Here is a 15145-nt window from a genome sequence, read left to right on the forward strand (position 1 = left end):
TGTTCTAAGTGTCTAATTCATAAGTTTTATTGCACTTTATAGAACTGGGTTTGCAGTCAACCGTCAGTCAATTATAACCTATAAGTTTATATATATATATATTTAATGAAGTGGAGATCAAACAAGAAACATATAAACAAATAGAAGATGGCAGCAGGGCCCAAGTAGTTGGTCTGAAAAATTAAATCCTGGATTCTAATTTGACGGCCGAAATGGAGTAGTTGGTATGAAGACAGAGAGGAAGGGAAATTGGAACAGCATTTACTTCCAAGAATCTAAGACTCTTCCATTGTGGTCGTTGGTTGTTTGTCTGATACTGACGTCAATCCACACGTCACAGGAGGCTTGAAAGCTTCCAGAAGGCTTGCGTCCAAGACGGTAACGGCGACTCTTAACAACCACCGCCACGAGGTCCCAGTCTTCTCTTTTAATAATACTTCTCCTTCCTTTCTCTCGTATTCACATTTCGAAAATTAGAAATCCTCAATTTAAATCTAAATACATGACAGAGTCGTCTATTGATACAGTGGCGATATATAAAAAAAAAAATCTCTTGTTTAACATTTTTTGATTGAAAACCTAATCAAATGTAGGATTGCTTGTACTTCTGATGTTGTTTCATGGCTGCGTAAGTTTTCTACTTGAGGATCCCAAATATGCAATTTAATAAAAAAAATGCCACCAAGATTCGTCGTTTCGGTATTAAACTCCGTATTACTGCCACACTAGCACAATATCGGTATGGTACGAAATTTTTTTTTGGTATATCGAGTACAGTATGCCACCTATACTGAGTACTGACAACAAATCAATATGGTGCGATAAGTGTCATACTTCACGCAAAAGTGATATATTTATTATTGGATCTCCTTAGATTATTGAATGGATCTATCAACAGATTTTGTCCTTCTACTAGTTACAACAATCACATAGAGGCTTCAAATAGTTCAGCTGAAAAGAAAATGGCTGCTAAAATAGGAATCATCTTTTAATGAAGATAATATTTGTTAACATTGAAAGAATGGTCCCAAGGACAACAAGATCAAGAGTACGAAAGGCGGATCATCCACAAGAAAGCGCATCTTTCATACCTGTAAGAAGACAGCAAAACAAGAAGGAAGAAGAAAAAAAGAAAGAAAAGAAAAGAAAAGAAAAGGTGCTAGGAGAGGTGACAGTGATAGGAGGAAGAAATCCTGGGTTGGCTGTGATTCCACAATACCAGAAATCACATTCTCAGATAGAGTCTGAAATGAAAAGAAAATGTGCTTGGTGCCATCTTAAATCAGCATCTCCCATAGTCCTATAGTCCCATGTTCACAAAGGAAGGGTGCACGAGAGATTACCATCTCTTGCAGAGGTACACATATATAAAAGCTCCTTGTTTAGTTAGGTACACCAAGTAGGGATCCCCCCCTCCATTCACATCTCAAACACATGACACAAGAATCTCTCCATTTTATCTTTCTCCAGAGCTATCCACACATTTACACCACCCCTTCTTCCCATGTCATTACCACTGGAGAGCAGAAGCACGAATTCACCCATCCCACCAACCACAGGCCCACCGTACAGAGGCTTCCCATACCCAAAGTCCAGCTCGTGGAAGGGAAGTTTCCACCAAGCAGAAAGAAAGAAGTTTCCATTCACAGTGGAAGGCACCCCTCTGTAAACCTCCAGCCAGTCTATTACAGACCTGACATACTCGTCTGTGACCCTCTCTATGGCCTCCTTCACCATCCCCACGCAGAAGGAGAAGGGCTTCTCACCCAAGACCGCCACCTTAGCACTAGCTGAGGCTGTGATCACAGCATTGCCGCCGAACCCATGCGGCAAAGGTGGCGACACCCTTGACCTTATGTCCGCTGCAAATAGAACAGAGGAGATCCCATCTGGGTCATCGAAGACAGCCTTCGTTCTTGCCCTCCATATGTGAGCCACAATGGCCTCAAAGCTAGAGCACTTGGTCGCGGCCTTCTCCTTGAGACATCTGATCATGTCGGGGCTGAAAGAGAGCATTCTGAAGTCATGGTCCAGTTGGAGGCTTGGGAGAGGAGTGGATGTCGAGGGTTGGATTGGTGAAGTAAAGGAGGAAGCGAGGGAGGTGGCTTCTGCTAGCTTGGTGTATTCTGTATGCTGGAACTTGATCTGAGGTGGGTCTCTTGCTCTGATGCATGACCTATCAATGTTAAGCAAATGGGTCTTCATGCCTTCTCCCCTGCAGATAGATGCAAGATTCTCGAACATCTCTGCTGCTGATCTGCCATCAAGTATGCTGTGGTTTGTAACAAAACCAATCGAGAATCCTCCACATTTGAATCTCGTGACCTGCGCATGCAAAAAATAAATAAAAAAAAAAAACGAGAGAGAGAGAGAGAGAGAGAGAGAGAGAGAGAGAGAGAGAACCAATAAATGCCAGTATTAACGAGGCTAATTTTATCTAAGATAGAAGGACTTATAACCTGAATTGTGAAAATGGGAGTCTCGGGGAGGCTCTCGAACCCCTCTGTTTGAAGAACAAGATGCCGAAATGAAGGGTTTGGTAGAGACAGATTCCCAAGCTCATTCAAGCTAAGACTCGATGTTGCACCAGCAAACAAGACCCCGGCATTGTTGCAGACAAGCTCCAGCCTCTTTGTTTGGAGATTGAAGTTGAGCCTCCCAGCCATAAAATAGTAAGGGATCAAAAGAACCTCAGACACTGATCTCCTCACTCTGTCAGTTGCATCAAATCTTGGGGTTCCACCACCTGGTGGGACTTCATAGAAGAATACTGTCTGAACAGGAAAGGCCACTGTCTGGTCTATATTTGAAAGATACACAGTCTTTATAGGTGTTGGATTCCTTGGAGAAACCAGGCTTACTATTCCTCCTCTTCTAACATCATTATCTGTTATGGAAACAGAGAACTCCATGGAACCAAAGAAACCAAGCCAATTTGTTTGAAGAACGAGGTGAAGGAATTGCATGCAGTGTATCGACTATTTAACAAAGATTTGTAATTTATCTATAGGAGTAGAACCTCTTCAGAAAGAAGTAAGAAAAGCATGATGTCTGGTGGATAGCATCCTCGTAGCCATGCAGGCATTTTTTTTTAATTGTTTCCTATATGCAGGTATAGGGTACCCATTCCCAATTCATGTATCCTCAGAAGTCGGCATGAAAATGGCATTTCTTTCATAATGATGGGGGCTTTTGCACCACCCAAGAGCATGCCCAAGAGGGGGGAATGGTTAAAAGTAGTTTGATACAAGTCGGATCCTTCCAAATTCAAAGCTAAGCAACCTCAAAAAAAACCCATGAGAAAGCATAGGAGCCGATCTAGACTACTCAAAGATGTTGTACCAAGTTTGATTGGCCAAAATTGTCATCAAGTTTATTTAGAAAATATAAAGATATGAAATGATTATAGACTTGTGGGAGATTTCTGGTTGCTTTTGAGATTAATTTCCCAGGAGAGCTATTGGATTAGGTTCCGGATTAAGTTCACGGGTCAGTGGAGAGTTTTTTTTTTTTTTTTCGAGTCATCAATTCATCATCAGGACAATTTCTTAAGTACTGAGTTCACCAAATATTAATTGTCTGAATAGCATCAAAGGTCATGCCAATTTGATGCTCAGAGCCAAACTAAATCTTCTATAGAAACAAAAAAAATCCTTCAAGATCCAAACAAACCACCCATTGATAAATAAATTGTGGATCGAGAAGGTAATTATATTTATATGTGCATGATTTGCAGGAGCATCACTGTATATAGGTTCATGTCGAAGGTGATTATGTTTCAGAAGCCTAATTTTCAATTGGTAGGTTCAGGATTTAACATTTTTTATAATTAAAGCCTAAGAATTGGAGAAGCTGTTGGTTAGATGTATTTTTCTGGGCGCAAACTTATATGTCTTCACTACATATTCAATACAATAAGCAGAACTATGTCACAAAGCAGTGAAAAGAAATTGGTGATATAGATTTGTTATCCCTTTTTGGCCTTTCTTTCTAAAATCCCAGCATATGATTTGGCTTATGGCAAGAAGAAGTTTAGACAGAATACCGATAAATGTTCTAGTTCTAATAATCTCCAAGAAATGAAAAAAAAATGGTAGAATTAGACATGCAACATTGATAGATATTCTACTTTTAATAATCTCCACGAAATGAATAAAAGTAATATTCTCAAATCTATTATATATTATATATATCTGAATTTGTTCTTCCTTTTTGGCTTTTCTTTCTGAAATTCCAGCAAATGATTTGGCTTATGGTCAAGTAGAAGTTTAGACGTAGAACATTGGTCGATGTTTAGTTCTAATAATCTACAAGAAATGAATAAAAAATAATATGTAGAAGTAGACATGCAACATTGTGTAATAGTCTCCAAAAAATGGATAAAAAATGTTCTCAAATTTGATATCTATTATATTCCAAAAAATGTAATAGTCTCAAATTTCTCTCTCTCTCTCTCTCTTTACCTCTCTCCCTCTCCCTTTCTCTTCTATGGGTGATCGAGGGCTCCGACCTGACTCCCCCAAACATATGAACAATGGTGCTTCCTCTTTAAAATCAACATACAATAATGCAAATAATCAATGGTTTAAATCATAAATCTTCATGTGATCCCACTATAATCTTCCTTAGTAGTCCTACCATCACCAAATCTAGCAACATTACCTCTAATACAAGTTTTTGCTCAAAACATCTAAGCAAGATTCGCCGTCTCAATACTGGACCCTATGTTGGTGCCACGCTAGCTAGTAAGGTATCAGTACGACATGGTACAGATTTTTTTTACATATCATATATTGGTACGCCACTTATATTAGATATCAGTACGGTACGATACACTCCGTACAGCCTAGTTCGGACCAGTACGACATACCATGGATCTAAATATAAAATTCTAACCATTTCTTCTTAGTCAAAATTCAAAAAGCTTAACTCAAGAAAAATTTACTTTGATGAATATATACTAAAGTATGTATACCGAGATATCTGAAGTTAAAAAGTCCTTGTTCATATGATAAATATTATACTCTAGCCTTTTTCAAGTCAAGATTCAAAAAGCTTGATCTAAACCTAATCTATTCTACCGATATACATCCAAACCTAGACTCAAAAAAAAAAAAGGAATAAACTAATGAAATGCAGTCAAATGCTCACAATAATACCAAACCAAAACCACTAAACAAGTCTATATTTAAGAGCCAAAGTTGAATACACCAAGAATGAGACAATAAAATCAAAACCAAGAAAGTTTATAGATTATTCGGTTGGTGAGGCATACCATAGATCAAGAATGATAATACCCACCGATTTGTGAAGGCGATTAGATTTCGGTGAGAAATGGGAAAAGCAATGCGGCGGACGAAGGAGAGGTCAAAAGTTCTGCTCGCTTCTTCTATAGTTACTCTGATTTTTTTCATAAATGCGTCTCGCTGGGTTCATTTCTCCTACTACACAAAAATATGTATAGATATAAAAAAAGCGAGCCAGATAAAACTAGAGCGCGTTTATCAAATTAAACGACGACTTCGAAGTTGACTCCCACAAACTGTCCACGTTAATCATACTCTTGACTTTCGAAAAATATAGTTTTATTGTTATTATTATTATTATTAATTAAAACTTTCCTATGTATTTCCCAAGTTCTCAATCCTTGCTCCTGACGCGGCTTCTTTCGAGATATTACTTTGAAGAGCTGGCTCCGCTTTTGATACGTTTTGGGGGAATTTTGAATTTTCGATTGTTTTTTCGTATGGAAAGCTAACATTTTTGGTGGTGATTTTAGATCCGAAAGCAAAGAGGAGGGGACGTAACAATGGCGTTGGCTTGTTCCTCGGCTCTTTCCTCACTCTTCTTCTCTTTTATTTCTGATGTTGCTTTATGTTGCGGCTGAAAATTCTATGTTTTTTGAGAGTAACGGAAGCGCCTATTACCTGCTTGAAGTAAAGAAGTTGATTGATTTTTCTTTTTTTTTGGTTTTTTAAACGAAAATTTATCGAATTCAGTTGGTACTGTTATTTCTGGTACTTAAATTGTGTAATTATTAGATAAAAATGCAGTCTTGGTCCTTCATCATGCCGAATCTATTTGAAAGGCTGATTATTTCTTCGTTTTTTTGACTATCTAATTTGGTGCTGTGGGTGACCTAGAAGACATATTGGGCTTATTCTTTATAGTATGTATTTGAGGGCTTTATGTGGCTTGGGGCTTTTTTCGTTAAAAGTAGGAAATATGTAATATAGTGGTGCGCCGTGCCTAAATGCATATTGTTGCCCCTTGCATGTTCTGAATTGAAGAATGTGGTGTTGATATGGCATTCTCATCAAGATCCCTGGCTCAGAAAATGTGCTAAATGATATAAACCCTAGTTCTAACCGCTGATGAGGTCATTGTTACTGGTCATGTAGTGTTTAATTTAACTAGGGTCCCTGTTTGTTGAAGACATGCCGACTGGCTCGGTTTTATATGATAACATGAGGAAATTAAGAGAATAAGAGGTTGATTATTTGTGAAGTTGGTAGGGTTTCAGCAAATCAGAGTGGCTAGATAGTTTTATGTCAATTTATCTTTTTCTTATTATCACAGTTATTTGGGTATGATGTTTTGGGTTTAGGTCTTATGATAGTGTAAGGCTAAAGAATTTACCCATTTGGTGCGATTGGTGGTTTTAGTAACAGCTCTGTGTTCACATAAGTTGTAAAATATAGAGGCAACAAAATCTATTTTGTTAACAAAATAGAAAGACCTTCTGGCAAGTTCTTTGTATAAATGGAGTCTGGCTATGATGTTTGGGTTTTCCATTATTCAATCAATTGGATGGTGCCATCCCAGCTAGAGTTTCTAAAGAAATCTTTCTCAGTGATTAGACCCACATGATCAAATGCAAATGTCAAGTTTCTTCGTAGAAAAGAATGGGAGATACTTGTTCTAGTTTCAGTTTGAAGATAGCATGTTTGAATGTTTCTTAAAGTTAGGGAGCAGGAGGCTATTGGCAAAAGAATATGTTGCTTATTTATTGTTTAATTTTGAGTTTACTTTGTTCCCATATTCTTGGCAGTGTATAGAGAGATTGTGTTGCAAATTTTCCTTGTAGGTCACTGATTTATTTTGTTTCTTCTAGATTTAAAGTTTGACTGCAAATTTTTTAATTATATTTAATCAAACAATCAAATATAAATTGCTCATCCTTTTGGCAAAATGCAATGCAATATCTACTCTACTTGTTAGCCTTTAAAAGCCATGACACTTGAAAATCCTATATCTTAAGATCAACAACAAACTGCTATAGGGGCAAGAATTCCTTCTAACCTTATTTCCCCTAGAAGAGCCTTTTGAGGGTGAAGCCTTATTAGATGCCAAGTGCTTCAAGTGATTGGCATTGGGGACAATATAGTTTCGTAAGATAAACCTGAAGTACCATCTTGAGTTTCAAAATTACCTATCTAATGGTCAAGATAAGTTGATACAGTCCTTATTGTCTTGTTTACATCATTTAAATATATGCATCAATTGCTGCACTCTATTGGGTGATTGATGCAGTTTTGTATGTGGGAGGATGTGGTGTTGGACCTAGTGCCGGTAGTGCCATTTGTATGATTGTTATGGCGTTTCTCAAAAAGAGAAGGTGATATTTGTTCCCTCCCTTTGCCAAATATCCATACTCTAGTACATGATTTTATTGTGATTGATTCAAGAGTATTTGATGAATGATTATAATTCGCTTAGTTGATGAATTGCTGTTATACACTTGTATAAATTATTGTGGTTTTTGGACAACTTACTTTGCAAGGGAACTGGGTTTTGTCTAAGGCAGAGTTATGACAATTCATAAAGAACATAGGGGTGATGATCTGAGTATGTGGTGCATATGGCTCAATAAGTGATAGTAAAATGCCATTTCTATGGCCTAATACTTTTGCATCTGTCTTTTTGTCGTGGTTCTTTGTTTTTAAGGTTTTCAACCTCGTGGGCTATAGAAAGCAGTAAACTCTATTTACTGTCGGGTATTGATGGAGGTACCATGGAGGTGCTAGTTAAGCAGAGCAGTAGCTGCCCTGTGAACTGGCTCTCTGCAGGTGCTGTGTTCTCCTTTTTCATCAAATATTTTGATTAGGAAGCTCAAACCAGCATTCAGCCACTTTGATGCTGCCTTGGAAGATGGAATAACCTTAGTTTAGATCACATTGTGAGGCCTTCTGTTTTGGCTCATGATGATCTCTGTTGTGCTTCTATAGCATTCAATAATTGCAATCAGTTCTAAAGGAATTTCTGGTCATTGAGGGAAAAAAAATACTGGCATACTGATGATTGTCAAAGATGTCGTCATTTACAGTGTTTTCAAAGATAAAAACTGGTCTGATTAGTGATGAACAGAGGTAAAGGACTAGCATGTTGTTCAAAATGTTTTATATGGTTTGAGTAGGTATATTTCAGACACAGAATCTTGGTTGTTTTAGTTCACCATTGGGGGTTTTTTATTGGAATATTTATACATTTTGTTCAATGTTTTAATTGCATAAATATTCTATGTTTTTTTTAGTATTGCTTTATGCAATACAACTTTTCTCAAGTTTGTTGCTCGGTTCTAGCATAGTATAAGAGCAGCTTCACTATCTGCAATTTGATGAACCTAATACCCTTGTTGGTTGGTTTAATTTCTGCTTCCACATTATTTCTGTTATTTTCTATACTTTTGTCTCATATCAGCTCCTTTAAATTTTAGTCTATTTGGAACCACAATTAGATATTTTCTTGTTGGTCGTTGCAGCAGCTCACTCATTACCATGTTTGATATGGATTACACTAGCCTTCAGTCCTTAAAACCACAGTGGGTAACATTCTTCGTGACTAGGATTCTTGCATTTTTTCCTGTACAAACCTGGTTTGACAAAGGTTTTGCTTTCCTTACAAACTGCAGTCACTTAAGGTTTTGCTTTCCTAAAGAGAGATGTTTTACCTTTTAGCATAGTGGAACTGCCTTCAGAAGGGAGAAGATATGGATCCCAAGCATTGTTTATTTTGTCATACAAAATTATTTAGGCCTTTGGCCTTTGATGGATGCTCTATGAAGATGCTGCAACCATGTCAAGTGCGCAGGCCTCTATTTTGAATGATTTTGGATCTTGTTTTCCTAATTTTTAATTATTTTAGGTTTTAGGGACTGCTAGTGAACCTAGGGTAGTGTTTGGTTGCGGGATATCCTGGGGTTAGAAGTGGATTATCCTGATAACCCCCAAAAAAATCTTTTTGGATAGAATAAAATTGCCAAGTCAATGGTCAAAAGCGAGTTAACTGGGTTCATATTATTTCACCCTGGTGGGGTGAAATCTCACTTGTCCTCTACTCCCATGAGGCCATGCCCCTTCATTTCTCCCTTATTTTTTCACATTTTTTCCCAACTTATACCACTAAATCCCCGAACTTCAACCAAGGGTTTTTATGACTCCAAGATAAGAAAATATTGAAAGGTTCCTCTCAAAAAAAAAGAGAAAAAAACTATGGGAGTGTTAGCCAGGAGTTCGCATTGGTTAACCTGGGATTTCCTATCCTGCAACCTAGCATGGCCTAGAACTGTTATTCTATAAGTCATTATGCTTCAATTTAATGGATTTTTCGACCAAGGAAGGTGTCAGAGACACCATTAATTTATGTCCGCTCACCTTTATGCCTTTCCACAGTGCTCTCTTTGTTGTCATACATGATGAAATTCTGCTCCCTTACATTCTATCCACCAGTGGTTGCATTGCTGACACAGATTGCAGTTCTTTGCAAATAACCACCTCGTTGATGTACGATGTGACATTGTGATGGATCCCATAGTGGATTTCTGCAATTCCATGCTGATTTTGTTCCAAAAAATGTCTGCCCCCAAAGCCATATGCCTAGAATAAATTCTGTTTGGATATATCAATGCCTCCTTTGAATTCTAGCTATCTGAATAACTTTCTTATGCCAGCTGAGGGCTAGTGCCAGCATTCAGCATATGCCCAACCAATGGACCTCCTGAATCAAGCTTGGTAGAAAAGATCTGCATTGATCAGCTGTTGTTGGTCATCTTATGTACAAGTGATGTGAAATGTTGGCTGCTATTCTGGTCCTACTGCCTCTGTTGTGTAGTCTTGTGGTCTTTGCAACTTTAGGCTTCAGTAGGAATTATTTTATCGATATCGGGAATTTATGCTGTGGATAGTTTTGGAATTGTAGAGTCCTATAGACCATGCCTCAATTGTCAATAGAGAAGACTGCAAAGTGGCCTCCTTTGAAATCCATCCTTTCCAAGAATCTGTAAATTATAAGGCCACAGTTGCTCTGAATTGTTATGGATGGACTTCAGGAATATTACATATAAATATCTCATATTCAAATTGTTTTTGATTTATCGCGTATGTTCTTATTCTGTTAGTTATAACACTGAAAAATGAAGATTAACTGAATTGGAATAAAAACAGGAGAGAAGTGGTGAAGCTACATTATGTAATAGTTGCCAGAGTATATCGGAGGCGTGATAAAGAAGAGGAACTTTCATCTGCAGTGAAAAGAATTGCATCCTAAAAGGATGTTAAAGGTAAATGGATGGGAAATGTTATGAAGGTTTTAGATGCTGTCAACCTACTTTCCTGTGATTATTGCATTCAAATAGCATGACATGCCAAAGGTTTCGAAATCGAAGTCTGCTTGGTTAAGTTGGCATTTTGGGGGAACTCAAACATCAGACAAGTTGTTTACTTTGTGGAGTAAACAGTAAATTAATTCAGTTTTATGTGAAGCACAAAAAATGATAAATGTTTTACTAAGCGAACTCCTGTATTGACTTAGTTTCTGTTTGCCTGTAACATGTAAATCGAACTTTTATTTCTCAGCTGAAGTTACCAAATGGGAAAAATGTAAGCTACAGCATCAGCAGCAGATGCATCCATTCAAATAGAACAAATCCAGCCAGTTTAAAACAGTATCACATTTAGCCCTCTGCAACTCAAGCTGCAATGCACTCTTGGCCGGTCTCGATGAACCTCTAGTGCAGAAGAAAGTGTCATCCATGGCTTGACTGGGATAGATCCAAGGAATAAGCAGATACCGATGGATTTCGAACATTCATGTTGATCTATATGTGGATTCCTCAGATAGTTTATTTCATACATCGAGTGATCTTGGTGATGTTTGCTCTCTAGAAGTATGCTAGATTTTCTCAAACCAGATGATCATAAAACCTGATTCTTTCTAAAACAAATCTTATGAAAAAATAGGAGTTAGAATTGTCTTTTGTCCATCTCTTACGATTTATCAGTAGTTGACAAAACTACCGATAAAGCCGGAGGATCAAATCTTGTATCTGCCAAAAAGCTTTTGAAGGGAGAAAGGAATAAGAAAAAAAAGTGGTTATTTTGGTCAATCTTCCCTGTGTGAGCTTAGCAAGTTCAAGAAAAAAATGCTGCAATAAGCTATTTTTTAGCATAAAACCTTGTTCATGATTACCTACCATTCTTTTTCTTTTCTTTTTCTTTTTTTTCCTTTTTTTTTTTTGCTTGCTTGCTAAGAGAAAGGAAAGAGGGGCAAGAGGAAGACCTCACCCGCATAGCAATCCCCACTAGGCCTCCTTCTCGCTGGAGAATGTTCGATGTGAGTAGAGAAGTTGTACTCATACCCTTCTCATCCGTGGGTTGCTTTACGTGTGAATACGTCACACCAGCACCACCTAAGTACCGATGGACCAGATGGCGACTCCACGAAGCAAACCACAAATTAATTATAATTTTTGTAATTAAATTCAATTAGATTTATGATTGGATTTGGATCCTTAATCATCCGGCGAGGCTACCAAAACTTAAATTAGAGAAATATATGCATGTAAGAATCCATGTGAGTATATATCTAATTTCATATCAATTATGTACTAGAAAAATTTTGAATATTTATGCAGGAATAAAAAATTTAAATAATCCATTTTGTCTAATTTTTTTAGATGAGATGATGGATTGTTGTAGGGTGCTTCACTTGTGTACAATTTTGCAACCCCCTTTTCAATTTTTAATTATTTAATCACGGAAAGAGATCTTCAGTAGAGTTTTGATGCCAAATGAAATTATAAAAAATAAAAAATAAATAAAGAGATAATGCCAGAAGCCTGTTCCCTACTATATATTTATTTTTATTTCACCATCAAATGGTGGACCTGGTCAAACCATAAACCAGCATGCACAAACATACCTATCCCTTTTTCCTCGTATTTCTTCTTTATTCATATTTGTGCGTGTTGGTTTATGGTTGGACCGGTCCACCACTGAGTTGGTGGGCCTGATCCAACCAATAATGTCCACGTGGAGGCCCCCCATGAAACTAGTGTAATGGACACCACATATGGAGCTTTTTATGTGGAGGGTGCCTTATCATTGTATAGAACCATACAAACAGTTCTAAATGTATCGCACCATAAAGTTGCTTGGATGATCACCACAAAGAGAAGGTAGAACATAAAAAGAGGCCAAGATTAAGTCATGCCGCTTTCTCAACTTCACCTTGTTCTTTGTGTTCCTCGTTCCGTCTATCGTGCATGGATGGTGAGGAATTGATAGCGTCATGCATGTCTCCTAACATATCGGGAGATGACCCCATTGCTCTAGCCTTTACTCATCTCCACATGGTCATGGCAACCCATGCCATAACCAATGGCCTCATGCATGAACCCTATTCCAAGGTTAGGGATCCATCGCTTTCTCTTCCAGTATTTATATTATATTATATATATATATATAAGAAAATCCATCGCTTTCTCTTCCACAGCAACCCTCGTTGCGATCTCTCATGTTCCTCTAGATAAAATTTTCTTATCTAAAAAAAAAAGCTTTATTTTGCACCAATGGTTGCATAGTTATATTTATGCAGCTTATTTGTTCTAAAGGACACCATAAAAATGTTAGGCAACAAAAGAGGCAGTCCAATCAGCAGCTCTATTCGTTTCACAGTATGCATGCGTGGCCCGAATGGCACCACATCAACTTGCGGATGTCCTACAGTAAGAATTAAATGCTCTTAGGATAATGCAGAAGGAAATCATCTTCTGGTGTCCCAGATTAGGAATAAGACTTTATGTCTGAATAGAGCCTCACCGACTCTAATTTGGGATTCAATTCTACATTTGGATTATTTATTTCCAAGAGAGAGATTCTCGCCGTCCTATAGCATAGTTTTTAACTCAGGGGCCTGATAGAGTAGTTGAAAGAGAAGACCTGCTCACCTCCAAGAAAGCAGTGGTCCTTACTCCTAACTTTGACAAGGATGGAGCAACTATACTTTGAAATCTTAATTTGTTGAGCTGTTCCTCGCTATCACATTGTATGGCATCTCATGATGCCATCACTGGGACACAATCAAGAATGATTCATGTCGTAAGAGTCCGAACTTTAGCGCAATGCATGCAAAGATATGCGTGCCTTTGGAATGCCAACTTGTGAGCATAATGTAGAGAATGGGATCGATGACTGAAAAGCTTCACGAAATTATTTATCTTCAATACAAACCACATATGTGCATAAATTTACAGATCACAAGGAGGAGAAACAAAGAGTTCTTCTGTTTAATTTTATTCCTTTTATCTTACACACACACAACATCCCCACCCACCCATGCAAAGAAGATCGAAATGGGAGGAAGAAAGCAACATCCAATACTTAGAAGGGTTTCTAAATGCACTTCCTCCCTCTTTATCCCACACCACAACTATTCAATGTTTACGCCTAAGTACATGCATATCTAAGATTTAAGCAGGCATGTATACCACATGTCATCATAGAGCACTTGTTTAGAGGTTCGGGTTGTATCTTTTGCATGAAAGAACGATTGATCTTCTTTCGCAATGCCAATCATTGGATGGCACCCCACATAAATCTCAAAGCAATTTGAACTCTTTCATTTATGGCCCGTAAAGATCTCAAAGAGGCTACTGCACGATCCGATGGAGGATTCATGCGAAGAAAGATGAATAATATTACCCTCGCCTCTTGGATAATGGAGCAGGGGTTCAATTCTAGTAGAAGCCAGCCTGCTGAGGGTGGGGACGGTATAGGATAGAAATAGATGGGGATTAGCCCCTTTGGATCTCAGAAAATGTATAGGACATTTCTACCAAAAAAAAAAAAAAAAATCCAACTTCAACTATCATCAAAATTGGGATCATCTCCCCTCCCTTTTGGTGTGGCAATGATTGCAGGTTTTTAATGGCAAGGCATGGATCCGTCTATGCGGGTGAGTGGGATAATTGTCTCAAGCCCGGTCAAAAGATTCTAAGACTATGAATTCAACAGGCTCTTTAGCCCCACGCATCAGATACTATTAGGCCAACTGAATTGTTCAGTGTTTTAGATATCAACAGTCAAACTAAACTCCTAATTGTGTATTCACATATGTGTGTTATTGTTTGCATGGGTACTTGTGGGGATAATCAATTACTACTTCACTTTGTATATATCTACATTAGTGTATGGACAGTAGGTGTTCTTTCAAATTACTTTCATGAACAATGTCAATGTGTCATCAATGCATCATCATTGCATTATGGATATACGAAGGATATAAATCAATTCATATAATAACTGAACACCTCCAAGACATTCTAATATTTCCAAAACTTATATAATGCAATAATATTGATGTATGGTGAGAATTCCCAACATATTCTAAGATCTCATGAGACCTAATAGTTGAATAGGGAAAAGAGAAAACTGTAAAGCATCAAGATCTTCTCCAGTGATATTGGATGTCTTAGATGTTCCCTAATTAAGTTGAGGATGGATAATAGGAGCATTGCTATGAAGAGTTACAAATCAGCTGCAAATGTCAATGATGGAAATCTTTGGTAGCAGAAAGATCAAACAAAACCTCTAGGCCCTTTCTTGAACCATTTCTTTTTACTTTTCATCAAGAACTTTTGAATTCTGTAACTTTTGGATAAGATGTTGTTACGCTTGTTGTTTTCTGCAGTTGTATTGGTGTGGACATTTTTTGCATAGAATCCCTTTTATTAGAAAAGTTGAAAGTTTTTTGTTTTTAATGCAAATGGAACACTACTAAGTTATTGATGGATAGTTCGCAAGTATATCAGAGGGAGACTTTGCTACTCAATTCTTGTTAGATTTTTGACAAACCTATCAAACTAATA

General features: G+C 37.6%; 1 protein-coding gene and 1 long non-coding RNA gene across 2 annotated transcripts; one reads left to right on the plus strand and one right to left on the minus strand.

Annotated features, from left to right (window-relative positions):
- Positions 1-1419: 1419 nt before the first annotated feature.
- On the minus strand, positions 1420-2912 carry LOC103704759 (omega-hydroxypalmitate O-feruloyl transferase-like). Its single transcript, XM_008788180.1, has 2 exons — positions 2460-2912; positions 1420-2325 (listed from the first exon to the last, which is right to left on the minus strand). Exons 1-2 carry the CDS (start codon positions 2910-2912, stop codon positions 1420-1422), a joined length of 1359 nt encoding a protein of 452 aa, XP_008786402.1.
- A 2471-nt stretch (positions 2913-5383) lies between these two features.
- On the plus strand, positions 5384-11383 carry LOC120113047. The gene is made up of 2 exons (XR_005514816.1): positions 5384-10558; positions 10854-11383. It is a non-coding gene; the product is annotated as an uncharacterized LOC120113047 (long non-coding RNA).
- Positions 11384-15145: the final 3762 nt, after the last annotated feature.

The sequence above is a fragment of the Phoenix dactylifera genome, chromosome 14, assembly GCF_009389715.1.
Source record: "Phoenix dactylifera cultivar Barhee BC4 chromosome 14, palm_55x_up_171113_PBpolish2nd_filt_p, whole genome shotgun sequence".
Classification (NCBI taxonomy): Eukaryota; Viridiplantae; Streptophyta; class Magnoliopsida; order Arecales; family Arecaceae; genus Phoenix; species Phoenix dactylifera.

What these genes read in the sequence shown, in the direction of transcription:
- LOC103704759 (XM_008788180.1), bottom strand. Translation starts at nt 2,912, where the DNA reads ATGGAGTTCTCTGTTTCCATAACAGATAATGATGTTAGAAGAGGAGGA. An exon ending in CTCCCATTTTCACAATTCAG is followed by an intron (nt 2,326 to 2,459) that starts GTTATAAGTCCT and finishes TTGCATGCGCAG; the next exon opens with GTCACGAGATTCAAATGTGG.